Source organism: Patagioenas fasciata, chromosome 14, assembly GCF_037038585.1.
Source record: "Patagioenas fasciata isolate bPatFas1 chromosome 14, bPatFas1.hap1, whole genome shotgun sequence".
Taxonomy (NCBI): domain Eukaryota; kingdom Metazoa; phylum Chordata; class Aves; order Columbiformes; family Columbidae; genus Patagioenas; species Patagioenas fasciata.
Window position 1 is genome coordinate 2,700,382 of NC_092533.1, and position 27,116 is coordinate 2,727,497.

The 27,116-nt window shown below is 44.8% G+C and overlaps 1 protein-coding gene across 6 annotated transcripts; it reads left to right on the forward strand.

Moving 5' to 3' along the window:
* The first annotated feature begins 718 nt into the window (after positions 1-718).
* CREBRF (CREB3 regulatory factor) lies at positions 719-26,020 on the forward strand. Of its 6 annotated transcripts, XM_065849086.2 has the most exons (10): positions 719-851; positions 9,412-9,589; positions 10,515-10,640; positions 11,481-12,564; positions 13,057-13,158; positions 16,720-16,914; positions 18,746-18,935; positions 19,363-19,436; positions 19,843-19,965; positions 20,191-26,020. In XM_065849086.2, the coding sequence occupies exons 2-10, from the start codon at positions 9,581-9,583 to the stop codon at positions 20,304-20,306; spliced, it is 2,019 nt and encodes a 672-aa protein (XP_065705158.1). In that variant the 5' UTR covers positions 719-851; positions 9,412-9,580; the 3' UTR covers positions 20,307-26,020. The 6 variants fall into 6 exon arrangements, with proteins under 6 accessions (XP_065705158.1, XP_065705155.1, XP_065705157.1 ...); XM_065849083.2 differs by lacking the exon at positions 13,057-13,158 and having other exon boundaries at positions 720-851; XM_065849085.2 differs by lacking the exons at positions 719-851; positions 13,057-13,158 and adding an exon at positions 1,246-1,356.
* The last annotated feature ends 1,096 nt before the right edge of the window (positions 26,021-27,116 follow it).

The window sequence follows — 27,116 nt, forward strand, 5'->3', positions numbered from 1 at the left end:
TTTCCTTTGGGAAATCGTGGAGGCATTTTACTCATGCAAAGGGCTTTGAGGTGTCAGAGGTGGATGCCTGGTTCTGTTTCCAGAGTGACACATTAGAAAGCCTCAGAGACAAAATAACGTTTCTTCTTTGAATCGTCAAGCTTGATGTGTTTTAAGTACAATGGAAAGAAATTGTATTCCTACAGAGAGGTGAAATGCGAAAAAGTTGTCTAAACAATAGAAAAAATACTATTTGCAGACAGTAAAAGAAGAAGGGTTGGGTTTCAGGGTGGGTTTCTCTTGCTACTGATTTTTCCAGTTGTGTCTCACATGATGGAGGCCAAGCACCTGTCACTGCAGGGGGCTGCATGTGCCGTTTGTAGGCAACAGCAAGAGCACGGAGCTGCAGGGGGATAAACAGTACCGATGTGGCCCGGACCAGCGCGGCAAGAGCACGGAGCTGCAGGGGGATGAACAGCAACGATGTGACCCGGACCAGCGCGGCAAGAGCACGGAGCTGCAGGGGGATGCACAGTAACGATGCGACCCGGACCACCGCAACAAACGCGCGGCCACCGCTCACCCTCCGCACCGCCTTAAATACCCCCCGCGCGCCTCTCCGCTGTCACGTGACGGGGGAGGCCCCCGCCGGGGCGGCGCCCCATTGGCCGACGGGACGCTGGCTGGCGATTGGCTGGCGCAGGTTTCCCCCCCCTCCCTTCCCGCCCGCCCTTCCCACGTGAGGGGGGCGAGTCACGCGATTTCCGGGAACCCGTCAGGAAGGGACATAAACAAAACAAACCCCGAAGCCGCATGGAGGGTCCGGGCCGGACCGCGCGGGGCGGCGCCCCCTGCTGAGCCCCGGGCTCCCGGTGAGTGCGGCCCGCGGGGGCGGCGGCGGCACAGCGGGGCGGCGGCCCCGGCCGGTGGCTGCCCCCCCGGGGAGGCGGGAGGGCAGCGCGGGGGGCCGTGGGGCCGCCCTTTGGAGGGGGAACGGCAGGCGTCCCGGCGGGGAGGAGGCGGTGTTAGCGTGCGCACCGGGCAGGGGGCTGCGGGAAGGGGTGTGTCTGCCCGGCTCCCGAGGAGCAGGGCACGGGGACGGTGCCCAGCGGACCGGAGGGCTCCCGCCACGCCGCTCCCCTCGCTCGGCTCGGGGGTGTGGCTGCCGGTGCTGCGGGGGAGAACCGCTGTGCGCGGGGGGTGTCTGGCGCCCGGAGCAGAGGGTTCGGGCCCGATGGCTGAGGGGGCAGCATCGATGTGGCTGGAGGGCGCGGTGAGAGGGGCTGCGCGGGGAACCGAGCGCGGGCTCGGCAGCGAGTTGTCAGCGTCCCTTCCAACCTCCACTCGGCAGGAGCGGCCCGGGCTCTTACAAGGAGAGTGAGTCTCGCAGCGAGCGCTGGGGAAACGAAAGTGCCGTCCTGCCGGGGAAACCCGGTCGTGCTGGTTGTTCGGGTGGAGGGGCTGCCGGGGTCCGCGGCGCCGCTGCGCTCGGGTGCAGAAGGGCTCGGCAGTTCTGCTCTCAGTTGCTTTTTAGGCTCGTAGCCGCCTCCTCCGCCTTCGACCTGTTGGAACGCTCGGGACGGTCGGGGGTGCCCCTTGGGGTGTGGGCTTTCTCTGCCTGGGGCGTGCCGGTGTCCGGCCGGGCGGCTCCGGTCCGTAGGGAAGGCTGCGGAGCCAGGGGAGGCGGAAGGGGTCCCGGGCCGGCGGGCGATCTGTGTGTGGCGGGGCAGGGCGGCGAGAGGGACCGTCCGCGCTCCGGCACGGCGTTTTATGTAACTGGGGCGGGGGGATGTGGGCTTCACCGGTGAACAGCGAGAGGCGGCGCCGGCTGTTTGGGAACGGGCTTGTCCCGGGCAGTGGGGGGTGTGCGCTCCGGGGAGGCCGCGCCGGCCGCCCCCAGCCCTCGCGGGGGCCGCAGGGCGGGGGCTGCCTCCCTGGGGGCAGGGGAGCCCTCCGCGCCCTTTCGGCCACGCCAGGGCCTGGGGGAGGCTGGCGCGGGCTCCCGGTGTCCCCCGGGCGGGCGGACACAGCTCGGGTCCGGTCGGGGCGGCCTGGGGGGGTCGCCGGGATGCGGCCGGTCCCCTCCGGAGCGGCGGAAGGGGGTTTGTTTACATGTCGCCTCACCCTAGCTGAAAGGGCCGCTGGGCGGGTGAGCGGCGTGGGCGTCGGCCAATAGCAGCGTGTGTGGCTGAGGAGCGAGCCAGTGAGCGGGCGGGGAGGGCGGGGCGGAGCGGTGGCGGCCGGGCTAGGCTGCGCTCCGCGCTGGCTGGCGGGGCGGCCATGTTGGTTGGGAGGTGTGTTAGTGGGTCAGGGGCGGGGGCGCGGTGCGGGCCGGGGCTGCCCCCCGGCAGGGCCGGGGGCTGGAGCAGCGCCGCTGGCTGCGGGGGGCGCCCGCGGCCCCGGCCCTCCGGAGCGCTTTGCCTCGGGGCGTCTCTCGCTACCCGCCCGTCAGCCTGGGCACAGCCGGGGGGAAGGCGCTGCCCGCACACAGGTGTTCCCGCCTCTCCCTGTGAGCCAGTTCCCACAGACTTCTCTTATAAAACACCCAAAACTCCCCCGGGCCGCCTCAGGAGCTGCCCCGGGCGCGTCTCTGGCGTTCGGCGGCTCCTCCCCGGGTGTGGGGTGGCAGCGCTGGCACGGGGCGGTTGCCCCCTCACGTTACTAAGGACCGGAGCCCGAGCTTTAATTCCGCTCCGTCCCGGAGGGCCTGGGCGCTCTGTTCTGTGCGGATGCCCGCGGTGTTCCCGGGGTTCGGCCGGGGTTTATCTGAACCCCACAGCCCGGCCAGGGCTGCTCAGGGCATTGCCTCACGCAGCTGCTCAGATACCAGAGATAATCTAATGAACAGAATTCACTGTGTCACGCTCCGGTATAAAACACACGCTCTTTTTTTTCAGGTTTCTCTAAGCAACAGGCTCAACAGTTTTCAATCACTCAGCTGTGCCAGCTGAAATGTTAACTTCTCATTTAAAGTAAGCGTAATATATATGTTGTTGCCACTTGAGGTTAGCTTGTTGAAATAATGCAATATATAACCTGCAGAACGGAATCAGATTCTGATATTGTCTTTCAAACACTTTAAAATGTTTTAAAGATATTGATAAAAAGGCTGGTTACCCCTCGGCTTAAGGTTGCTTAACCAAGTGCTTCTAAGCATCCTTGTGGGGAGGGTTTATTATTATCATCATCATCATTATTGTTACACACATGTTTTCATGAGAATTATAGAGGGACTGAAACAGGTGTTTTAGAAACTTGATTGATTTTTATTGTTGGCAGCTTAAGTGCGAAGTCAGAATTTCTGTAAGAAATATTTTGAGTGAATGTTTTATCAGGAAAGGTTTCTTATAGAAGTATCAATGCTCGGTGATATTACTTCTTAGAGGTGGGATATTATATCTCAGAGACGTTTGCAGCCAGTAGTTTACCTGAGCAAAGGAAGAATTATTCTGTGTTTCATGCGAGTGTTAACTGAGAAATCTGCAGCAGAGGCATCAAACCATTGCACATCCTTGCCATGGTTTGTTTATTTTTTTAATGAGAGGCAAAAGAACTGTTCAAAGTCCCTTAACTGTTAGCAGGAATTAATTTGGAATAAGTAGAAGATTTTGTCTGACTAATAGGCTGGTAGTGGGGTATAAACAAGGGAGCACGATAGTTTAGATTTCCATGGCTCGCATGTCCATGCTGTGTGGTTTGTGGAGCTTAATTAAATGATGTTTTAAAATAGAAGTTTGATAAGGGTATTTGGCACTTCATAAGAAGTGCCTGAAAGATGGCATTGGATTGGAAGTCAAGCCAAAAGTTGTCTGGAAATTGTAGATTTCAAGGTTTAGACGTTACTATAATAATTTCCCTGATTATAGTATTATATAGCTTCTTAATTCCTCTTGGTTTTGTTTGCGTGTTTTGTTATTCTTTGGACTGTTTTGACTAACGTGTCTTTCTGATTTGTTGTTGGATTTGAAGTGCGCTATACCGATAACCCATTTGTAACCAAAGTATAACAAAACAGAATTCTTCATTATGAAGAGCAGACTAGATTGTACCATTCCTTTCATCAGAAGAGGGTTTTTCGGGGAACTATAGGATTAATTTTTTTTCTTGCCCTGAAAGATTTTGCACTGTCAGAAAAAAGAATCTACAAAAGCAAGCGTCATGTAGGGATGTAGAATGTTGCTGGAGATTGTGAGCGGAATTGTTGTCTAGTTTTGCTTTTGTTTTGTGTCTTTGCTTTGGCCACGCTTGGCTCCGGGGGAAATCTCTGGCTGAAAAAGAAATGAATGTTCGTCTTAGTGCCGAGTCTCTTGTGTAAACAACTCTCCTGGCCCTGCAGTGCTATTTTAATAAAGGTTTATGCAATTCATATTTTAGCTATAAAAACTTTTTTAAATGAATCAAAGTGTGTTAATACAGTTCTAATAAGTTTAACATGCTGCACGTCCCACTCTTTGCGCTAAAATAACAATAATATCTAAGTCTTTGTTCCAAAATGTACAGAAAAGCTAGCAAGTCTTGTATTAATATATTATTCTGGTCATAGTTGCTATATAATACATAGGTGCAATACGTTGTTAGTTAAAACAAACCACTTTTTTCTGCCTCTTGCGCGATGATCAGTTCCTGGCATCTCTGTATTTGCCTCCGCGGTTGTGCTGAAGTGAAATTCCGCTTGGAAGTTGGGTGTCTGGCGTTAACGTGGGGGGTATTCACTCAATGAACATGGCGCCGTGTTCTTTTTGGTGGTTCATCAGCTCTTTCACCTGGGCTGCTGTGTCCGTTCAGTGCTGCCGCTTCCAGAACGTGAGGTCTGTCCGCCGTGGGCACGCAGGGTGAGGAAAATAATATTGGGAAGGGAAGGTCAGCAGGGGAAAAGGAACCGAGATGGCAAAGTGACAGCTTTCGTCTGCTGATGGGAAGAGGCTTGAAAGAAGTGGAAACAATCTTCGTGTCTTTAGTTCTTTAAAATGGCAAAGCTCCATCAAACGGAGGATCTGGGTGTCTTAGCAGCTGCTCTTTGCTTTCCAGGATAGAGAAAGCGACGGGCATCATGTCTTAGATGCTTGTGCCCGCATTTGAATACAAATACATCGCAGAGACAGCAGAGAGACTTGGCTGCTTCGGCTGAGCAGGTGAATGAAACTGCGGTGGGTGGGAGGGCGCTGAGACCTTTACAAGAGTGTCTTTGCTCACCCGCTACAAAAAAAGAACACGAAAACAGAAGAGAAAACGTTGTGTCTTTGTGTTGATAGAGGGAAGTGAAATAATTATTTCAAGTCTGGCTAGTAAGTGAAGAATCACGTAGGAAATAAACCGAAACAAAACAACAACAAATCCCCGCTACATTCAGAAACAAACCAGAAAAATATGTTCTGCTCTTGAAGGTCACAGTGAGCAGAGTGAGTTCTGCTATGGGAAGCAAATTGGCACGAACTGTGGAAGAAAAAAGCTTTAAGAGAAGCGCAGAAGAACTTCTTGCATCTCTAACAGTCGTACTTCATAAAATGTCCAGATACAGCAAACGCTGCTCGGCACGTAATGGTTCTTTTAAAATACGTAGCATCGGTTTTGTGCTTTCAATGAAATTCAGAGCTCGGCGTTTTGCATGTTTTAGCTTGAGTTTGTAAGTTTAGTATTCACAAGCTCTTGTGACGTGCCACGTTTTATCTGCATCCAAACTAACTTTGACAAACCGCCCTATGATGCAGTCAGCAGCGTGAAAAGTGTAATTGTTCATGTAATGTGTTTCTACCAGGCATTCAGCTGCTGTGCTAATAAGCACCGTACGATCAGCACCGCGGTGTAGCGACTCTGCCTGCTTTTCAAATGGTACAAAACACACATCTGAACCGAGACAGAAATAGCAACTTTAGCTAGAGCTGCAGCACCAGTGATTCACCCAGGTGCCTGAGGAAGACTTGCAGACTTGTCGAGCTGAAGCTGGCAGTTCAGGTTTATTTTGTTACGAGGGCTTTTTTGGAGGTAATATGTTGTTGCAGAAGGGTATTTGACTGCTCCAGGGATGTGGCAGGTGCCTGGTGACTGCCAAATATCTCACTAGTGTTATGTGTTTTGAGTTTAGGTCCTGCTGTCTGCTGCTTTCAGAGTGCTGCTGCGTCAGTAATGGCATGGAATAAGTGTCGTGGAATAAGCCTGCCATGAGATTGGTTGAAGTTCAGTTGTCCTGGGTGTCTTGGGACCACTATTAATCTATTATAAATGTGCATTTTCAAGAAGTACGTATAAATGCAGAAGATTTTTTTAGGATCTGACATTAGATTAATGAATTATCAACTCTACTGAACAGGTTTTGGTTACTTATTGATGACACGTGGGCAATTTAACCAATATACATATGCACGCCTCCATCAGTACCCCAAATTCTTGAACGTTAGATGAACACAAAAGTTCCTGAGATGTCTTTCCATTCGTCCTGCCCAGAGGAACAAGCCAACCTTCTCCCGGAAGCACTGGTGCGACTCAAGAATCTGCAGACACGGAACCAGCTCAGGGACCGACTCCTTAATCACCTTAATCTGATTTAACAGGGGGCTGTGCCAAAAGGAGCGGCGGTGTCGCCCTGCCCGGGGCTGCGGGCTCTGGATTCCGCCTGCACTGGAGCAAACGTGGGATTTCCACTCTGTGTCTCTGCGGCTGGGAAGGGCTGATGTTAGGACATTAATGAAAATTGTCCTGAAGTGGAAATTCCTGCTGTATTTATCTTTTGGTAGTTCTTACACTGCTGCGATTGCGCTCTGCCACAGATCTCAAATCTGTGTTCTTTATAGGTAACGACTGGAATATTCTATTCCAACGCAGTCTTGGGCTGAAAGTGCCAATAGCGATAAATTCTGCACAAATGGGACTTCAACTGTGGTCTGTTGAGAAACTTCGATTTACAATGGTTGCAGATTTTATATCTGTGCTTCCATATGTGTTGCTGATTTCTCCTATACATCTTAATGGAATAGCTCATGAAAAGTATCGATAGTTCAGTGTCAACACCGGGAGTCTTTTAATGAAGATCTTGGTGATTCTGGGAAATTCTGAAAGCTGTTGGCAGTGGGTCTGCTTTGTTGGGAGCGTGCAGCTCCCTCAGACGGCTTGAATAGATCCTAATGGGATTCAAATCACATTTAAATCTTAACGTTATAAAACGTCAAGAGTGAAATATAAAGAGAATTACAGGAACAGTCAGATTAGCTGATATACTGCCATGACTTGGGAGGACAGGCGCTGTCGTTCTTAAATGGTGCTGTAAGTTTATAGCTTAAAGATTGCTCTGGTCTTTGAGGTAGTGAAAGTATCTTGAACATTTAATGGCTGTTTCGAGGATTTGTAAATGATCCAAAAGCTCCCTGGTCCTGACCCTTGGAAGCATCAATCGTAACTGAAATCAGGGTCAGCACACATGAAGTTTCACCTTTTCCCTTTCCAGCTGAGTATGAAACATGGTGGAATGGCTTGACATACGTGTTCTAACAAAAACATAACAAAGAATACCCGGTCAATAAGCAGTAAATGTGAATATCTCCTTCCTCCTGCCCTGATATCACACAGAGGCCCAATGCTGACGGTCTCTCCTGTGTTCTGGTGCTGCTGTCAAGGTATTAATCTGATGTTCTGTTAAAAAAGGCACCAGGCTCTGCCACTCTGTATGGAAAGAACGTCAGGTACTACTCAGGTGTAGGCTGGTATTGGAGGTGATAGCGTTCTCGCCTCTTTCTTCACATATGAGAACATCCTTTATTTCTGTTAAAGAACAGGCCCTTTCTCCTCATCTATTGGACCAGGTTGAAAAGTGAATTAATCGTTTGTGCCACGGGCAGAGCGGCCCGCGTGGCTGTGAGACACAAACTGAACATCGCTTAGAGATGAGTAAAAAGAGTTCCCTGGAAGCTGTAGGGCAGGAAGAAAATTCTCCAGAAGGAACCACGTGTTGTTGGTCCCAGGGCCCCACGAGGCACCGCTCCCCTTGGCAGGGAGAGGTTTTTACTGAGAACTTGTGGCATTGTTGTTCTTTCTGTTCTGGCCACTATTTGAAAAGCAATGTGTTTTGATAACTAAAGGCTTTTTTTTGGCATAGTGGCTGTTTTAGCCGGAGTGTGATAGTTTGTATGCCGAGTACAACAAAATAACTGAGTCGGTGTCTGAAAGTAGGAATAATGGCAGGGCTGCTGTCCTGTGCTGGAGGAGAATGCTTTACTTCACTATTTGTTGTTCAAAACAAGAGAATAAACATAGTCTGAGCAGATTGCACCCAAGTCTGGCTTAGCAATGCTTGAGCGAAGAGCTCTGCTCAAAGAAACCAATGCATTTTAACTGATAATCCTGAAAAACTGCACAAGTATGATGGGTTTGGGGTTTTTTATGATGCTTCTCTCATGCTGCTGCTTTGTTAAAGCCACTTTTTATTTAAGGGCAGGGATCTTGTAGACAAGCAAGACAGTAGGAAAGCAGCATCCTTGAACACCGTGGAGTTACATCAGATACTAAGGCTTGGTACCATGGGTGATATTTTCATTCTTGTTTTTGATATAACGTTTTTCTTTTTTAATTCCTGTTACTTATTTTATGAGTCTTCTATCATACTTTTAGTTAGATATAGTTAACAATGTTTGTGCTGAGGTGCTTTTCCACAGTTCGGTGTTCCTTCCATTGTTAGAAACGCAGGATTAAGTGGGATATGAGGCTCGGAAAAGTCTTTAGGTACACGTACGAAATAGCAGTGGGTCTATAGAAACTACTAAACTGGCAAAATTGCTAGTAGTTAAATGGGACCAATTGCTCAGTGTTCCTTACTCACAATTAATAGAGAGGATACTCGATCAGGCAACCCTGAATTTGGCTCAATTTTTAAGGGATTCTGATGGGAAGGCTGAGCCCATGTGCGGTGATCCCACTGCCACTAGATGCTGCTCTATGAGTGATGGATATAATCTGATCTGAAGCTGGATGGATTAAACCCTTAAGAAAACGAGGAGATACCGCTGAATCTGCACCGCTGCCTGTTCAGAAAGGAGTATTTTGAGACATTTGCCTGAGACATTTTTAGAATTTATTGGCTCTGTTTTATTAGTCATAAAGACTGTTTCTCTCTTGTGTACCCGGCAGTATGCTGGTAATTATTTCCAATTAGGCCGGCTTTTCATATGTCTGTAGAGCTCGTGGTCTTGGTAGTGAGGAAAAAAGGCAGCAAAATGTAGCTCAGCTAGCGAGATTTTTGCAGGAACTCTGTTCTGTAGCATCTGTGGCTTTTCATCCCATGAAAGACAGCAGAGGAAGAAAATGACTGTACATTCCAGCATGAGGAATAATCATTTCTCAGGGGAAATTTTTGCCTTTGCTTCTCTTTGGCTGTTTTTTAAGCGCTACCTTTCTGATGAAGGATGACTTACCTCCTTGGGGGTTTGCTGTGTTTATTCTACACAGAAGTCTACGAACAGAAGAGCTACAGCAGGGTGAACTGAAGCTGTCCTAAGGAACAATTGAATTGCATGGATTGTGTAAACTCACGGAGACTGAAGTAAAGCTGGAAAGGAATCTACAAGTGAATAAAAGAAGAAGTTTGGAATTGGACTTGGGTAATCTGGGCTTGGAAATGCCTCAGGTAAGCCTTTTATTTGCTTCTGTGAATAATTTTGTTCCCTTATTTAAAAGAAAAAAGGAAGTTTAAGAGCAAATTTGATTAGCATCAGCAGGAAGAGTGTAGCAAAGATGAAGTGATGTGTATTTTTAGGGCCCCAGCAGTGTCTGCGGTGGAAGCTGTGCTGCTGCTCTTGGTACTGGATTTGTTCACACAGCAGAGTTGCTGAGGGTGGATACTGGAGAACAGCCTCTTATTACTGCAGTGATTCACACAGCACAGTGTTTCTCCCTTCCCAGCCCTCGGGGCAAGTGTGTCCAGAAGAGAAACAGAGCTCTGGAATGAAATGTAGCAGAAAGCCTTGCTGCCCATTCCCTGCACGCCCAGCCATCCTGCATCATGATTTTTTGCAAAGTTTCATTTCATTCCCAAGGGATATGACACTTTTGAGTTAGTGGTAATAAATTTTGCTATCGTTAAAATCTCAGGTGGAAGTTTTATGAGTTCTAATGGTTCTAAAGGCAGTCAGTGCTGCTCTAGTACGAGCAGTTTGTGTCAGGGTGAAGGCCCTGCCAGCGTGTGCTGCCTGTTGATACCGATCTTGCCAGTGTTCCCTCTCCTTGTACAAATGCTGACATATCCCTAAACTTGGCAAACACACGAGAATTTCAAACCAACAAAAAAGAACAAATGAGCAATGCTCTCACAGCTATATGATGAGTACAAATGTGTCCTTTGATTAAGGACCTGCATGTTGTTAGCTGCTCTTACAGCATTCTCTGGCTTGGAGAAATGACATGCTTATCTATGTAGGTAAAAACCTTCCGAACAGACATATAGCACATACTCAGAGGCTTGGATGAAATGGCAATAGTCTTTATGTTTTGTTGAAGAAAATTGTACGCCTTTTTATTGCATGCTTCAAATGTGAGTATCAATTTTGTTGCAGCCCAGTGTGAGTGGAATGGACCCTCCTTTCGGGGATGCCTTTCGGAGCCATGTGTTTTCCGAGCAGACTCTGATGAGCACGGATCTCTTGGCAAGCAGTTCAGATCCAGACTTCATGTATGAACTGGTAGGTCATCCTTCTGTGTGTGTGTGTGTATAGAACTTCAGGAGCATTTGTTCAAGAAAGCTAGAAGATTATTCATTACTGCGAGCTACCCATGAGGGAAGAACATAACATTCAACGTGAATGTTCTTATGTCATTCGACGTTCATGCTTGTCCAGCAAACGTGATGCTCGTTAAAGCTGGCGTTCAGGAGAGGCTTGATATCAAATAGAGCTGTGTTGACGTTATGTAATGGTGCTTGAGACTCTTCCTCACAATGTTTTCTGCAAGAGCAGCTTTATGCTGCTTCACCCAAGCTGTGAATGCAGGGGAAGCAAAACAAAAGTTGACTCATGAGCTACTAATACGAGTGTTCTTTTTTTGTTTGTTTGTTTTTTCACCTGTATCAAAAAGAAAGGTAGCGCATAGTTGTTATTTGATCGTGTTAAAATGAGGTATTCCAGGGACTGGTCAACTTGAGAATGTTCTGTTAAGCACACGGCAGAGAGTGACCTAGCTTCACAGAGACTGGGACAGCTTGCCAGGAATGTCTTTCATATTTTAAATACATGAGTGTTGGTACTGGTCCAGTTCCTGGTGACCAGGTGAATTTGCAATAGGAGAAAAAGAATCCAGCAGCGTTTGACTTGTATCTTTAGCAGTCTCTTCAGAAGGATCTGCTGGTAGAGCACAGAAGCTGGACTGCAGTCTGACCCTCAAAAGATGCTTTAGCTGGAAGTTGAGGTATCTCTCTATGTTACAACTGGAATTAAGCTCACTGTACTAGATTAAGTAGAGGACAGAGATGATTGATAGCTTTTTTTTTTTTGGTATTAACTTTTAACTTGTCCTCTCATGCACAGGACAGAGAAATGGACTATCAGCAAAGCTCCAGAGACAACTTACTTTCAATGGAGGACTGCAAAGACCTTGAGAACTTGGAGTCTTTTACAGACATCCTGGACAAAGAAGCTGCGCTCACCTCCAAGTGGGAGCAGTGGGACACCTACTGTGAAGACTTAACTAAATACACTAAACTAACCAGCTGTGACATCTGGGGAACAAAAGAGGTGGATTATCTGGGCCTTGATGACTTTTCAAGCCCATACCAAGACGAAGAGGTCATAAGCAAAACACCAACACTGGCTCAGCTTAACAGTGAGGATTCCCAGCCTGTTTCTGATTCGCTCTATTACCCTGATTTGCTCTTCAGTGTAAAACAAAACCCTTTAAATTCTTTGTTACCTGGCAAAAAAATCGCAACCAGAGCAGCAGCCCCGGTCTGTTCCTCCAAGAACGTTCAGGCGGAGGCGCCTTTGTCGGACTATGTTCAGAAGGCGAGCAGACCCGCAGCTCAGCCTGCTTCCAGTACACAGATCGTGGTGAAGACCAACGTGTACAATAACGAAAAGGTGAACATTCATGTTGAATGTAAAGACTACGTTAAAAAGGCAAAAGTAAAGATCAATCCTTTACCGCAGAGCAGACCGGTGCTGAGCCAGACGCACGCTGATGCAGCAAAGGAAAACACCTGTTATTGTGGTGCAGTAGCAAAGAGGCAAGAAAGAAAAGGAATGGAGTCCCCGCACAGTCACAGTACAACTCCTGCTCTGCCTTTTAAAGAGACTCAAGAGCTGCTCCTCAGTCCGCCCCAGGAGGCCCCCGCGCTTGTGGTGGGCGAGAGCAGCCTGTCTGCCAGCACCTCCGCCTCGGATTCTTCCCAGAAGAAAGAAGAGCACAACTATTCTCTCTTTGTAACAGACAGTGTGGCTGAACAGTCAGCCAAAGGAGACCCGGAGGAAGATGAGGATGATGAGGACGACATTGAAGACGAGGACCACGACGAAGGGTTCGGCAGCGAGCACGAGCTGTCTGAAAACGACGATGAGGAAGAAGATTATGAGGATGATAAAGATGACGACATCAGCGATACGTTCTCAGAACCAGGTACCAGCAGTGTAGGGATTTAACTTGGAGTTTAACGGATTTGTCCGCCAAGCGGGGAAGGATGCTTTAAATGCTCTATGGTTAATAATGACAACACTGATCTTAAATTATGAACTTTCATCCCAGATTCTTTTAAGTGCTTTGCAAAATGTATTTAAGGAAAACTATGCAAGGTCTCTTGCTCCGTTTCGAGAAAAGCTACGTAAACAGTGAAAAATAATAATAGAGAATACAGGAAACCAAGCTGGTAGCCTAAGGTCGTAGAGCAACTACCTGCAATTGTTGCCTTCTGTTTTTGTGGCTTGATGATAGGATGTGCAAAGCTTTCTGGTGCTTGCATAGGTTGCTGCTTTGAATTTATCCAGAGTTGTGTCTCTTGATAGCTGCTATAAAATCGTAGCCTGAGTGAAATAATAATTTCATAATTAAGTCCTGCTGTAGGTACAGAACCTACCATTGAAACTAATAGAAGCATTTCTTGGTGGTTTTCAGCAGTAACACTTAGTGGGTCTTCAAAGGATACTGAATTCTTCTCTTCTGCATGTAGAAATGGAGCCTTAACAACAGAAATAAGAACTAACCTTCACCTGGAAGGTAACAAAGCGGTAACGTTGTGTAAAAATAACATCTGAAGGGAAAGGCACAGTACTGTAACCATATATTAGTTTCATTGTAGAAAGTGTTCTAATATTCACATTTCATAAATGCTTTGTAGTAGAGTATAAGAATTGAGCTATTCAGATATTTGCAATATGGAACTTCAGGGAGAAAGCAGCTGAAATTTTGCCTTTTTAGAAACAGCAGCTTCCCTAAAGCTTGTCAGTGTTTGTCATAATGAGCTCCCTGATTTAATTACAGATTTCCTGAGTTGGCATTGAACTTGTTCAACATTGTGCCCTTTATGTTACTTTTACGTGTACATAACACGTTTCCATTAGCGTTTTAAAACCTCTTCCTCCTCCTGAATTGAACTCCCTCTGTTTTCCGGGGCTCTGTCGATTGCCGCAGTGCACGGAGCTGTGCAGCCCACGGAGACCTGCGCAGAAAGCCTGGGAACCTTGGAGAAGAGATGTCGTATTAAGATGCTGAGGCTTCAGGGGGTGAAATTACATTAACTATTTGCTGTTAGTTCCAATTTTACTGCCAAGCAATCGCTCTCACCTTCTAAACGCAACTGCATTGTGCAGTAGCTGAGGAACTTGGCTCATGTGCTTGCTGGAACTTAAAGCGAATGAAGCCATTCACCTCGAGTATGGTGATATTAAAAGTTTCACCACACGTTTTAATTATATTAGAGGGTAGTGTCTCCAGGTATTTTAATTATGTCACTCGTGTGCTTTGTGTTGGTTTTTTGCCTTTAGAGTGAAGGTAAATACTGTGGGTAAAGGCTCTAAAAACAAGCACGGTGCAGGAGGATGTAACATCCCATGGGACTGAAACCCAGATCAGTTGATAAATTGAGAGTGAAGACGTAACTTACTGAAAGGACAAAAACTTGTTAGTTATTACTGACCCATTCATGTATTTTATACACAATTTGCTTTTGTTTGCTGCTCTTGATGTCTGGTTTTGGAGTGTGTGAAATGCTTCCTTAAAGCATTAGTGTTGTCTGAGGAAATGCTTGTGAACTTCAGGAACTTGGAGAAATAACAAAGTACTCGTTAGCACCGCGATACAGATTTAGCAATTTCGATCCCTTGCAAAGGTAACTTGTTCTGGGAATTATCAACCCAAGATTTTTTTAGCACTTAAACCTTTTTTGGCTATTACCGGTGTATTTTTACATATCTCATTTGATAGAAGTAGTTGTAACCAATCGCTTCTCCCAACAAGTAGCCAAGAAGTTCCAGAAATGGGAGATGCAACAACTGGTTCAGTTTGCAGTAGCACTGGGGAAGAAATAGCTGAAAGGGGAAAGTGCTCATAGAGACATTGAGATGGTTTGAAGAAGCTGCGTTTTACCTCTTCTGAACACCTGGACCATGAGTTGGGGGAAAAAGTCAGAAGTCGGTGTCATTAAATGATGAAGAGAAGGGTTTTTCTGAGTCTGTTTTGCTGGGGCTATTTTTGTTTCTAATGTGCTAAGATGCCCAAGGCACGTCCATCCTCTACTCTGTTTTACTTCATTTAACCCTGGCAAATTTAGACCTAAAACTGCAGTAAGGAACGTGCACTAAGATTGTTGGGAGGGACTTGTGAAGGGCTTGAAAGGCGAATGCAAGAACCCTGTCAGATTTCTGAGGGGCCCAAAGAAAGTGAGACCGCGGGGTGGTGTTTGCTGAGAGCAGAATTCAAGGCAGATGAACCCAGTGCAGAAAAGCTGAACCGATGTGCTGTGCTCCTGTGTGTTACAGACCAGGTCAGAACATTGTGCGCTGGATTATTCAGCGTGACTCTAAAGCGATAGCGGCTCAGGGGTAGGGTTGCGAGGCAGGATGCACTAAATCAACATAATTTAAGTTGCTAACTCAATTACAGTTTAAATAAGCAAACAGGAAGTCTTGATTTTAACCTTGTTTTACCTCTGTCCACATCAGCTCTTACAGGGATTTGTTTTGGTCGGCTGGCTGCAGTCTGCGTTAGCATGAAGTTGTTCTAAATTTATACATAGCTATATAATGAGTTGCGTAGTTTGACGTGTTTTTTTCAAGTGGAAAGTAAGTGGGGTTTTTAAGAATATTTTGATGCTTCTGTCAAGCAACGTTTGGGTAAAATGGAAGTACGGTTAAAAATATTTATGGTAATCGAAACAATATTTAATGTACATTGTCATAATTTTGGCTATACAAGAGAAAATATTTGATAAAGCCTGTTTCATTGTTTGATTTGCCTTTTAAATACTGTCTTTTTAATAAACTAGATAATCAAAGTAAATGAGTTGACTAAATGGTTAGAAACAGAACTTTAGAAGTGGTTTCATCCCTCTGCGCAGCCGACTTCTGTTCATAATTCGGGTTCCGAGGTGAGAGTCAGGCGAAAGCAACAAGGTTTGGTTTAATTCTTTCAACTGTGTTTTCAAGTGCAAACAGACTCGTCGAATGGACTGTGCTAAAAATAAGAAAGTGTTCTTTGTGCTGCTGTTAAAAGGCGAAGCAGAGCTCAAGCACATGGGCTCAGGGTTTGTTAAGCTTCCAGTCCCTTCAGTGTTTGGCTTTTCTTTAAGCTTCATTAGTGTACGTGATGTTTTGAAATGCGTTATTTTTTAAGTAAATGTAAATTAGGATATAGAGTTTTAGTATGAAAGGCAATGCAGTGGTTTGGGGTTTTTAACCTTTGTATAGGTTGTCTTTGTTTTCTAAAGCCTATGTGGGATTTTGAAACCTGTGGTTTGTATTTACATAATTATGGTATAAATATTTCTGCGATGTGGATAGTGGCATTACAGTTTCCATGCACTTCACAAACAGTTCATCATATCGAGTGCATCTTAATATACATCTAAAACATCGTGTGGCTTTACTGGAGATGGTTTCTCTTCATCCCACTGAAGGGGTGAGGAGGAGATTGAACAGCTCGTGTCCAGCTCCTTTCTGTTGAGATGGGGCCTTCAGGTCACTGTCCTGGTAACAGAGCCCCCTTCCTTCAGTTTAACGGACACAGGCAGTTTAATTTATTTCCCAAGGGTATTCAGACTTAAGGAAGAGCAGGAGTTGGACTCGGCGATCCTAATTGGGTCCCTTCCAAATCAGAATAGTCTATGATTGAATAATTTAGCTTTCTTTATTAGTCTTCTGCTGATGCATCTTTATTATCTGCTTCTCTTTCCATGCTTTTTGATTAGAGATGAACTAAAATGTGGGAGCGAGTTAGGATTCTGTTCCCGCAGAGAATGGAAGCACACGCTCCCCCACTGGCTGCTCTGCAGTGGTGGGATGGGGGGAGACGAGCAAGGGGGTTTAAGGGGTCAGGGAATATAAAGGGGCTTTAAATGCGTAAATAATTTGTCTCTTTTCAACTAATGAAACACCATCACTGCTCAGTGTCTGCCCCTGGATTTAACACAAGTACGCAGCAGTGGTTGAAAGCCAGTTCCGTTAGATAATGTAACACAGGCCTTGTCTGGAGTTTCGCTCTTAACTTGAATACTCAGTCCGCCATTAAAGGGCTAGAAACAGTTTGTCAATATTATATAAACAATGCAATACATCCTTTTAGGGTATGAAAATGATTCCGTGGAGGATTTGAAAGAAATGACTGCGATATCCTCTCGGAAAAGAGGCAAGCGAAGATACTTCTGGGAGTACAGCGAGCAGCTGACACCGTCGCAACAGGAAAGGATGCTGAGGCCGTCCGAGTGGAGTCGAGACACGTTACCAAGTAACATGTATCAGAAGAACGGTCTCCATCACGGTAAGAACAGACTCCTAGTCACAAGTGAATGTCTTTCTTACTTTCTGACACTTTCAGCAGCCAAACTCCTGTAAGTGCAAGTGCTGAGAAGTTGTGTTTTGGCCACGAAAACAAATTATTGAAACACTGGAAGTCTGTTGCTCGGTTAGCAGAGTTCTGTACAGTGACCACCGTGTGGTTTCTGCCAGAGGAAAGTGGATGAATTGAGAATTTTAACTTCCAAGGGCTTTCAGTGGAAACCCCAAGAGCTTGAAGTTTTCTCGGTGCGGTACCGTGACCATAAGGGATGGGTCGCGTGTCTGATATTTGCTCCTTGAAGCTGTTGGTGCAGTCTCACGGTCGGAGTAAGCTGAGATGCCAAGGTCCAGGTAACCGCAGCACAAACTCAAGGATAAGCAATAAGGCCTAACTGTCGTTTTTTGGTTTTCCCGCTTACATGAATGCAGCACAGTGAAGCATTTACCTCTCTGTAAATAAACTATTTATTTCTAAATACCCTCTCAGAAACCTAACCCAATTGGTCTAAACCGTGTTTTTGGTGGGCAATTTGCTGTGCCACGCGCATGACTAACACCACCCAGAACAAACCGCTCTTACAAGCAATGTTTGTGTTCTTGTCACAGGACCACTTGGGTGGATTGATCCATTTGGGTTTGGCTTTGAAGGAGAAAATGAAACAATCTTCCCTGCTTATAACGTTAACGTTCCCTTACAGTTGAAAATTACTGTCTTTAACACGGCAGTTTACCTTCTGTTAAACCAAAATATTTTGTTGCTACTTGTGATTTTAGTCAGGGAAGAAAACTTTTCTTTTTGAAATCTCCTTAGTTTTGATGTGCTTATTTATCCTGTGGTGAGATATCAGTACCTAAAATCCCTATCGCTGCTCCTTCTTACGAAGGTTTATATCTGTACTTGTTAAACACCAAATAACCAAACGTGCCTGGAGGGCTCAGTCCCACCAGACACTTGGAGGAGCAAGTGAGCTCTAAGTCAGGTGCGTACACAAGGGATTTCTGGGATCAAATGCTACAGAACATCCAGAAGCTACAGATTTTATTATTTCCATGTACATACACGTACCGAGGTCGTCTCCTACTGCAGGTAAATCATGCCAAGTGATCAGCTCGCTATTAAATATTTCTAGAGCAGGTTTTGGTAGTTTTATTAACATTTGCATGCAAGTGTCTGTAACAACCAGAGTTTTTAATAGAAATGTGGAAAAAGATACGTAGCAGTGGCAGAGGATCTTCAGGAATAAAGGTTTTGTCTTGAACGTGTGTATTTCCTTAGGAAAATGAGGCCTCGAATAGCTTGAAATACATAGCAAAGAAGTCAGCCAGCCTCTATGTGCATCATCTAAGCTCCGTATCACCGAAGATCATTTCAATACCAGGACGTGACACTCCCTAATACACAACTTTAGCAATAAGATTATTAAGAATTTAATCAACTCGAGTGTGCAGGAGGATATATTGGCTGAACATATGGGTTGGCAAGTTGCAGTTGGGGCAAAACCACAGAGTTTGAACTTGTGACATACATTTTTCAGCACAGTTGAGTGTGTACTGTCTATTGCACCCAGTAGCCCGGCCAGCAGTATTTGCTTTTATCTGATCTGGATATAATATGAATTGTCCAAAGCAGTTTGTCTGGAAATGTTCTTTCTATTGTGAAAGGCCGTAGGGGTCACATGATTCCAGTCCATTCTCTTGTAATGAACAAAGGAACTTAAACTGCACCCAAAAAATACAGATTTAAGAATGGGTTTGGCAGGTTTGTGTTCGTATTGTGTAACTTCCCAACCCAATTTTTTACATATTTAAACCAGGAAAATATGCAGCCAAGAAATCGCGGAGGACCGATGTAGAAGACCTGACCCCCAACCCCAGGAAGCTTCTACAGATCGGTAATGAACTGAGGAAGCTGAATAAGGTGATCAGTGACCTCACACCAGTCAGCGAACTGCCCTTAACTGCCAGACCCAGGTCAAGAAAAGAAAAGAACAAGCTGGCTTCCAGGTACGTGTGAGGTAACGCCACATGGGTGAGGAAATTTGGATTGCAATTAAGACGTAACTCATTTTTGCCATGAGAGATCCTGCTTCATCGCAGTGGCTCTTGCAATGGGCCAGTTAGCAGTTTATCAAAAAGCAGGACAGCTGGCTCTTTGCAGGGGTAGTCGGCCTGTTCCCCAGATAACAATGTATTTCCACTGGAAACCGGCGCCCTTAGTTGCAGGGCAAATGATTGAGACAGTGATCAAACCCACAAGTGTGATATGTAAGCAAATGTTAGGTGCTGTCGGTGAGGGCGAGTGAGCACATAGGTGATTTTGTACATCACAGCTCGGGGAGTGTTGATGAGTTCATGTGGCAAACAGACAGATGCTCTTAGTATTCTGGAAGTTTTTATTAGTGTTCTAATTCTTCCCCTCTTCTTACTATAGGGCTTGTAGACTAAAAAAGAAAGCCCAGTATGAAGCCAATAAAGTAAAACTCTGGGGTCTCAACACGGAATATGGTAAATACAACTCTTCACGTCTTAATTTTCCTTTTGTTCAGACAAGTCTGTGTTTTGCACCATCATGTAACCTGGGTCACACCTGGCAGTTCATAGAGATAACAGGGTTGGTACAAACCCAACAATTTTGTTGGTCCAAAACCAGTCCGCTCCATAAAGTGTGTGTAAATTGGGTTACCTGCAGTGTTGAGCTATTTTACAGATGTAAATTACATAGATGTATGCGTGTGATGTAAATATTTTTGAAAATATGTTTACAGATGTAAACTATTACATCTTAATTTTACAGTGAGTGTGATGTGACACCTTTGGCTCTCACAGATAACTGTGTGTGCACAACTGTGGATCTCTCTCTTGCTCCAGGGACATTGTGCTGTAAATCTAATCCAGTTTGTTTTCTTTGCAGATAATTTACTCTTTGTCATCAACTCCATTAAACAAGAAATAGTTAACCGGGTGCAGGTACCTAAAGATGATAGAGGAGTCAACATGGAGCAAAAGTTAAACGTACTTATTAAAGACACTCTGGGTAAGCAGTAATCTCTATGTATTTGCATGTCTGTGGAGAGACACGTAATCTTAGATTGCAAAGAATTTTTGGAATAGAGAAATGGAAGAAGCTCTTCCTGATTTCAGTTCTTTGTGCCTCTTGGCTGGTTACTAACCAGTGTTCGTTTGCTTTGAACGCCTCATAGGAATGTCCAAACCAATGCGATGAATAGTAACTTCCAGCACGTTTTCTTACCGTTCTCAGGGCCACCTGTAGCTGGACAGACATCAGAGTTTGTGAATCAAGTTCTAGAGAAGACCGCAGAGGGAGACCCCACCGGCGGCCTCGTGGGGCTGCGAGTCCCCGCCGCCAAAGTTTAAGCCGCGACTCCAGCTCTTCTCGTCGCTCCGATTCTACCTGTGTCGTCAAGTACTTCATTGTAAATTGCATTCTGGTCTGCATGTCAGTTTAGCATTATGGAAACACAACTAGGTTCCATCGCTTTTCAATAATAATGTAGTAAAACAAAACAAAAAGCATGATGATCTAAAATGCTTACTAGCATTTTTCGGAGCATAAAGCAGGTAGTTTCAAAGCTGCTTTAAGTTAAATACAGAGGTGAGGATTCTTTGTGAAATTAAGTTATGTAGGACCAGAATATATCACTTTTGGTTTAGAAGCAAAACCACATTTCTGTTAGTAAAACATTTTAGCATATGCCAGGCATTGTGAGAGGTTTATGCTCCAGGTAAAACAAGAGGAAGCATTTTTTTGTAAAGCTGTCAATTTAGGGAGTTTTTTGTTCTTTTTTTGTTTTATATATATATATATATATAAATAATTGGAATTTCTTTAGTTCCTAAAACCCAGTCATCTTTCTTTGCAACCGTTAACTTGTACATAGCACACGTGGCACTAGGGCTAGTGTGCCATATAAGACTTTAATTTTTCTGAGCTTAAGATAGTATTTAAATGTCTGTGCAAGCAAGAGAAAAAAACAAGTCTATTCTTTGTGCCTTGTATTTTGGGGGGAGAGCTATCAGTGCAAGCTGGTAAAGTTTGTATGAAGAAAACCCTGAGGGGAAAAAACAAGATGTATAGACGGTAAGATTATAGGTTTTAATGTATTTGTTCCAGCTCTTAAAACTTTTGAATGTATATAGGAATATGTTGAAAATGTAGATATATGCCACAGAGTCTATGTATTGTATAAAAGATGGCTCTAGAAAACTCAATTTCGGTACTTTGGCCGGAAGAAAACAAATACTTGCACATTAATGCGATTGTTTATTTTTGTACCAAAGACAAATGCAACTGATATGGCGAACTGCCAGTCTAAGTAAAGTTTTGCACAGCTTATATGATACTGTACTGAATGTAAAAACAAACGAAAAAACAAGAAAAAAACCTAAAGGTCAGGGTTAGGGATCTTACTGAACTGTGAATCTTTTTGTTTGGGTCCAATTATCTACAGAAGGAGCATTCATACCTAACGATATTGTTTTGCTGTTCTCGTAGTTCGCTTCCATGGTAGATAAGTTGGTGGGCGTCTCTGAATCTTTTTTCTCTGCACTTACTGTAGGAGATTTTAATATATTTGGATTTTAGTAAGCTATTGGTAAAATAGTTTTCAACTTTGAGAATTTAAAAAAAGAAACGGATATTTAGCTTGTTGTAGTATACTTCCACCAAACAACCAAAATAAAGTTATTTTTATTGTAATGTGTATATATGTAAAGAGAAAAAAGAGCTACAAATATCTAATTCCTTAGTTGCCACTTTTCCAGTCGATGTATTATTATGCATGTGATGTTTCCGAGGATCAGCACAGGCTTCAAACAAAACAACAAAAAAATTTATAGACTTTTATATTTTTGTACAGGTATTTGGAAACTAGCTTCTTCAGACTTATACGTGACTTATTCTTGCTAATTCAGTAGTTTCTATGATTGAGGAATATTAACACACAGTTCTTATTTGCTCTTCTGCTAATAAGAGTTGGCTTTGTAGTCAGTGTAACCTACAGATGAAAAGCTTTAGCCTTTGATGAGAAAGTCCTTTATCTCAAGGCAAGATCATTCTCTGGTTTCATGGACCCCCCGTTTTCCTCCCTGTTCTTTCTCTCCCTATTTAAAGATGACAAAACACTGTTTACTGAAAATAGAAATACCAAATATTTTCAAATGTAGCTGCTGAAAAAAACAAATGCAAAAGTCCATGAAGGCTTTTCTCCCCGCTCCCTTTGGGGAATCTCTCCATTTCTAGTTCGTCTGAGTTTGTTTGTACTGTGATTCCTTTTTGTTTATAAGTAGCTTATTTTTATATCCAAGCCTGTCCTAGGAATAAAGTCGGTGGGAGCGGGGGTGTCCCTGCCGCCCGTGGGGTGCACAACTCACCCGCATTTTGGAAGATGCCAAGGGGAGGAGGAGAAGGCCCAAATACCACTACTGAGCTGAGCAGAAAGCGTTTCCTCCAGGAGACTGAACAAACACCCAGGGCGGTTTAGGTGAAACTTCGCAAATCCACTTAAGACTTAAAAAATCTGAGTGGAATGTGGGTGTTTTGTTCCAGGTGGTGTGGTCAGGGTGAGGTGAGAGTTTGCTGCTTCCCGCGCTGGCGCAGATGTGTTCCTGCTGGAATTACCGACCGTGCCGCAGTTGTACGGGAGGTGCATCTGGCCCATAAGACCCCGACAGAGAATGTCTCTGCTGACGCGGAGCCCGTGTCTGTACCCAGATTTCAATGCTCGTTGTTCCTTTCCGATGTCAACGCGCTGCTCAGACCCGAGAGGTCCTTCCGCTGGATCCGGGGCAGCGTTTCCTAAATGTTAAGAGAGCAGTTTTGCAATCAGGTAGAGACCTTTGTGGCAAATGAAACTGACAAGGTATTAAAAATGCCCCTTTTTTACTGCTCAGAAATGCTGGGCAAATGTAACTTTATAGCTCTTTATTTTTGTCTGAAAACCAGAATATGATTTTGGTCTAGCATTTCAAAGTAGCCTTTGACTCTCTAGTGAATTCCGTACCCTTGCATTTCAGTGTTTTCTATGTATTAAGTTAAAGCTTTTAAATAGTTGAGCTTTTTAATGTTGACACTTTATTTTGTACCTATTTATATGTATGTATATCTTAGAAAAGCACTTTGTTTAAAAAGAAAAGAAAAAAAACAACTGCGTTTTATATGATTCCTGCCACTTGCTGCTAACTCTGGGCTGGTCAGAATGCTGCAGCGATACTTGAGATAAATAAACCTGGCAGTAAAATGTAGAGTAAAGATAAGACCTTTTGCTGGTTTAACTTTATCATAAAGGTGACATAGGCAAGCTGTGCAGCTTTACATTTTAACCAGGGGACTCTGTGGCATTTAAACCGTCTAGAAATGGTTGTACTTTAATGCCAGTAACAATCTGCTTCCTCTAGTGTCATTAAAATATATACATTTAGTGTATACTTATCACAAACAAAAATCTTATAAGGATATAAAACCAACAAATGTACATGTTCTGTTTTTTGGCATTTGTGGCATGCGTTTCTGGAGGATCTTTAGAGAAGACTTCTAAAGATTTTCAGTGTTCATACATGGTATGTGGATCTTACTGAAGTCCTGGATTTTTTGTTTGTTTGTTTTTGAGTGTAGGCATTGTGAATATTCACTTTTAATCCTATATCCAAAAACAATCCTACGTGTTTTTTGATTTAATCCAAACGCAAGCTCTTCCTTTTTCTGATACACTGGATTCTCCGGGGTTTGTTCCACATTAAACTCGTGCTGTCGTACCTGCTCTTGTCGAGATCTCGTCAGTCTGACCGTAGGTGCCACCTTGGGATCGATGGGCTGCTCGTTCTCCTGTACCATGTATGATTCTCGTCCTCTCCTCCTTCCCTCATGACAGATGATGATGATGATGATGTGGCTTTATATTGTGCCTTACTTGTACATCTAGAACTCAATGTTTCTCGTTCCCTCTCCACTCTTCAAACCCAACCCCCCTGAAATGGAATCGGAGCTGATAAAAGCATCCTGAAGGAAGTTCTGGATAGGTCTGATTTCAGTTTCTCTCAATAGTCCTTTTGTATTTATACGGAAGACCAGTTTTTGAATGGCCTTGCAAAACGTGGGGGTGCTCGTGAAGGGTGTTTTTTAGCCCTCGACCCCTTTTGCTAACGCTTCCTTTTATGGTTTATTGCACACATTTACTGATTCTTGGTGAGTACTTTATTTTGGATGAGACTTACTCCTAAAGCTGCGTTTCTGTGTGGATAGGCTGGATTTTCTTACTACACCAGTTGAAATCATTGTGATTTGATGAAGCTGCGTTGCTGTAAAGCTGCTGTGAGAGTCGGGCTCAGCTGTGGTCAGTTCTAATGCTTTATAGACAGACTTTTTTCCATACTAAGAGGGCCAGGAAAAAGTTGGGGTTTTTTGTTAAACAAACCAACCCCTAAAATGAATGAAGGGTCTTTTAACCAACCTAAGAGCAACCAAACACTTCCGAAATACAGTGCTGTCAGTTTTATTTTTTAAAAAAGATCCCTCCCCCAATATTCATCTGATATTTGCCTTCATTAATAAAGCAGTCGCTTGTTCACAAAATACAAAGACTGGATGTGCTTTTCCATAAATCATTTAAACAAAGCTATTTTTTTAAAGCTCCAAAAGGCTTCTTCAGGAGAATTTCAGAGGGTTGTATACAAGTTGCCTTCAGCAGAAATAGCAAACGCGATTCTGTTCCTCAAACGTGCTTGCAAGTCTTCCTGAAATTCTGTGGAGGCAGAACCCGATGAGGTACCATGAATGTCAGGATCTGTGCTTGGCCTTGCCACCTGGTTTTCAAGCATACACCTAATCATGGGTTTATTTTCTCTCTAAGTTGGAGGCTTCAGTTGGAATCACCTGGTCGAGTGTGCTGCTAGATGTGCTCTTGGCTCCTTCAGTCTCTTTACCCAGGGATCGTGTGAAGTACATTTCAAACAGTTACAGCTGCCGTGGCCGATTCTTCTTCTAACTCTATTAAGGGCATTAGTCTGTTGAGAAAACACCACTCTTGAGTATCTCCCAATACAAACTGAGATTCTTAAATGTCGCTAACGAAAAATGGCACTTCTAGGTTATATATTCTTTGCAGCATACAAAAACGTCTCTATCTTGCTACAATTTACATTTCACAATATGCCATGTTTTTCCCCTCAATGCTTCTAGCATGACAAGATGTGTGTGCACTGAATTATAATCCTCAGCCTCTTAGACACTCATGAACTTCCACAAGAGCAAATGATGACTATGCATTTATTGTCTTTCTAATGAGCTGTGGAGCTAAAAGCAGAGCCAGAGCTATTTTAAGCCACTCTTTTTTCCCCCCCCCCTCCATTTAAAAATAAAAACTCCAAATTTTTTAGATGACATCAGTGTTGAGAGTTTTGCTTAAGAATATTTTGTAGTCGTGCATCTGTTAAGTCAAATTTGGGTGAGAACTGGCTAAGGAAAACTTCTGGCTCAGATTTGGTAGTGGCAAAAGCACACTCCACCCTATCAATATCTTCTGATTAAGAAATAGAACTAGTAGTTGCACTTAATTTTCTTAATCGTTCTTATGGATATTCTTACATTCTGATTTGGATCATCTCCCAGAATATTATGTGAAATCAAACTTAATGCTCAGTCGTTGTGGTTGAGTGAACTCTTAAGGCTGACGGCACATGCGGGTGGAGGTGGTGTGGAACGTATTTTCAAAAGGCGTTTTAAGCCAAACGTGGCATCGTGTGCTGCCCGCGCTTGGGGTCACCATCCTAATGCTGTCCTGGATACTCTGTAATCAACTTCCAACTGGAGCTCAGAAAACCTTACTGAAAGTCTCGTCTCTGTTAGAAAATGTACCTTGTTACAAGCATGATGTGTTAAGAGTTGCGATGTTAAATGTTGGTTAATAGTTGTGCAGTTTTTATTTTTTTTTCAAAAAGAGGCACAATTAAACTATTGACTTTGTTTACTTTGTCACCCTTAATCTCTAGCACTTCTGTCCAGATACAAATTCATCAATGTATGCAACATCCTTTGTAATTTAAAATAAAAATTGTGGAGGAAATACCGTCTCTAATCATTGTATGTGTGGAGTGATGGAGAATGGTGTGTGCTCCCTACAAGTAAATGCCCTCGGTCTCCTGGTATCGCTGGTAAGCGTCCTCTGGAAGGGCTCAGAGCTCGCTGAGGGGAGAACTTGTTCCCACTTTGCATGGAGAACCTGGGCTGTGACCCAGCAGGTGCTTCGCCTTTGTGCAGTGGCCATGGAAATGGTCTCCAGCACCCACTGGCTTTGTCCAGCCGGGGTCCGTGTGAGCGGGAGGACACGGCATCAGCTCCTGGGGAAGCCCAAGGGCTGTTGTGTTGCCTCTCAGGTTGGGAAGGTCCCTCAGGTCCCTCCTGTTGTCCCCCAGCCCTCACACCAACACATCCTCCGGCTGCTGGGGGTCAATGGCCCCATCGCCCCGGGCTGTCCCCCCAGAACCCTTGGCAGGTCTGTTGGGTGTGAGACCGTGAGGAGCCACTGGAGGGATGTTTGTACAAACTGGGGACCCAGCGCGGGAGAAGGACTGAGAGACACCAGGCTGTGAATCCTTATTGTAAAGCAAAGTCTCTCCAAACTAACCCCGGAATGCAAACTGATTCCTGTATTTAATAAGTTAATCTAGGGGGAAGGGTAGCTAAAGAGACAGGAATCTGTATCTTAAATACATCAATAAGGAGAGGGGGTTGTTAGAATTGGATGAATGAGACAGGTAAACTGAGGCAGGGTCAGGTGGGCTGTAAACCCTGCAGAACCAACCGATGGGGAGCAGGGGTGGGAATTTGCACCGGGATTAGGGGGCAAAGCAGGGGCTTTTTCACAGAATCCCAGGATGTCAGGGGTTCAAGGGCCCTGGAAAGCTCATCCAGTGCAATCCCCCATGGAGCAGGAACACCCAGCTGAGGTTCCACAGGAAGGGGTCCAGGCGGGTTTGAATGTCTGCAGAGAAGGAGACTCCACAACCCCCCTGGGCAGCCTGGGCCAGGCTCTGCCACCCTCACCAGGAACAAGTTTCTTCTCAAATTTAAGTGGAACCTCCCGTGTTCCAGTTTGTATCCACTGGCCCTTGTCCCATCATTGATTGTCAATTTTTGCCCTATTCCGTGTGCCCACCTTTAGGCAGAACACC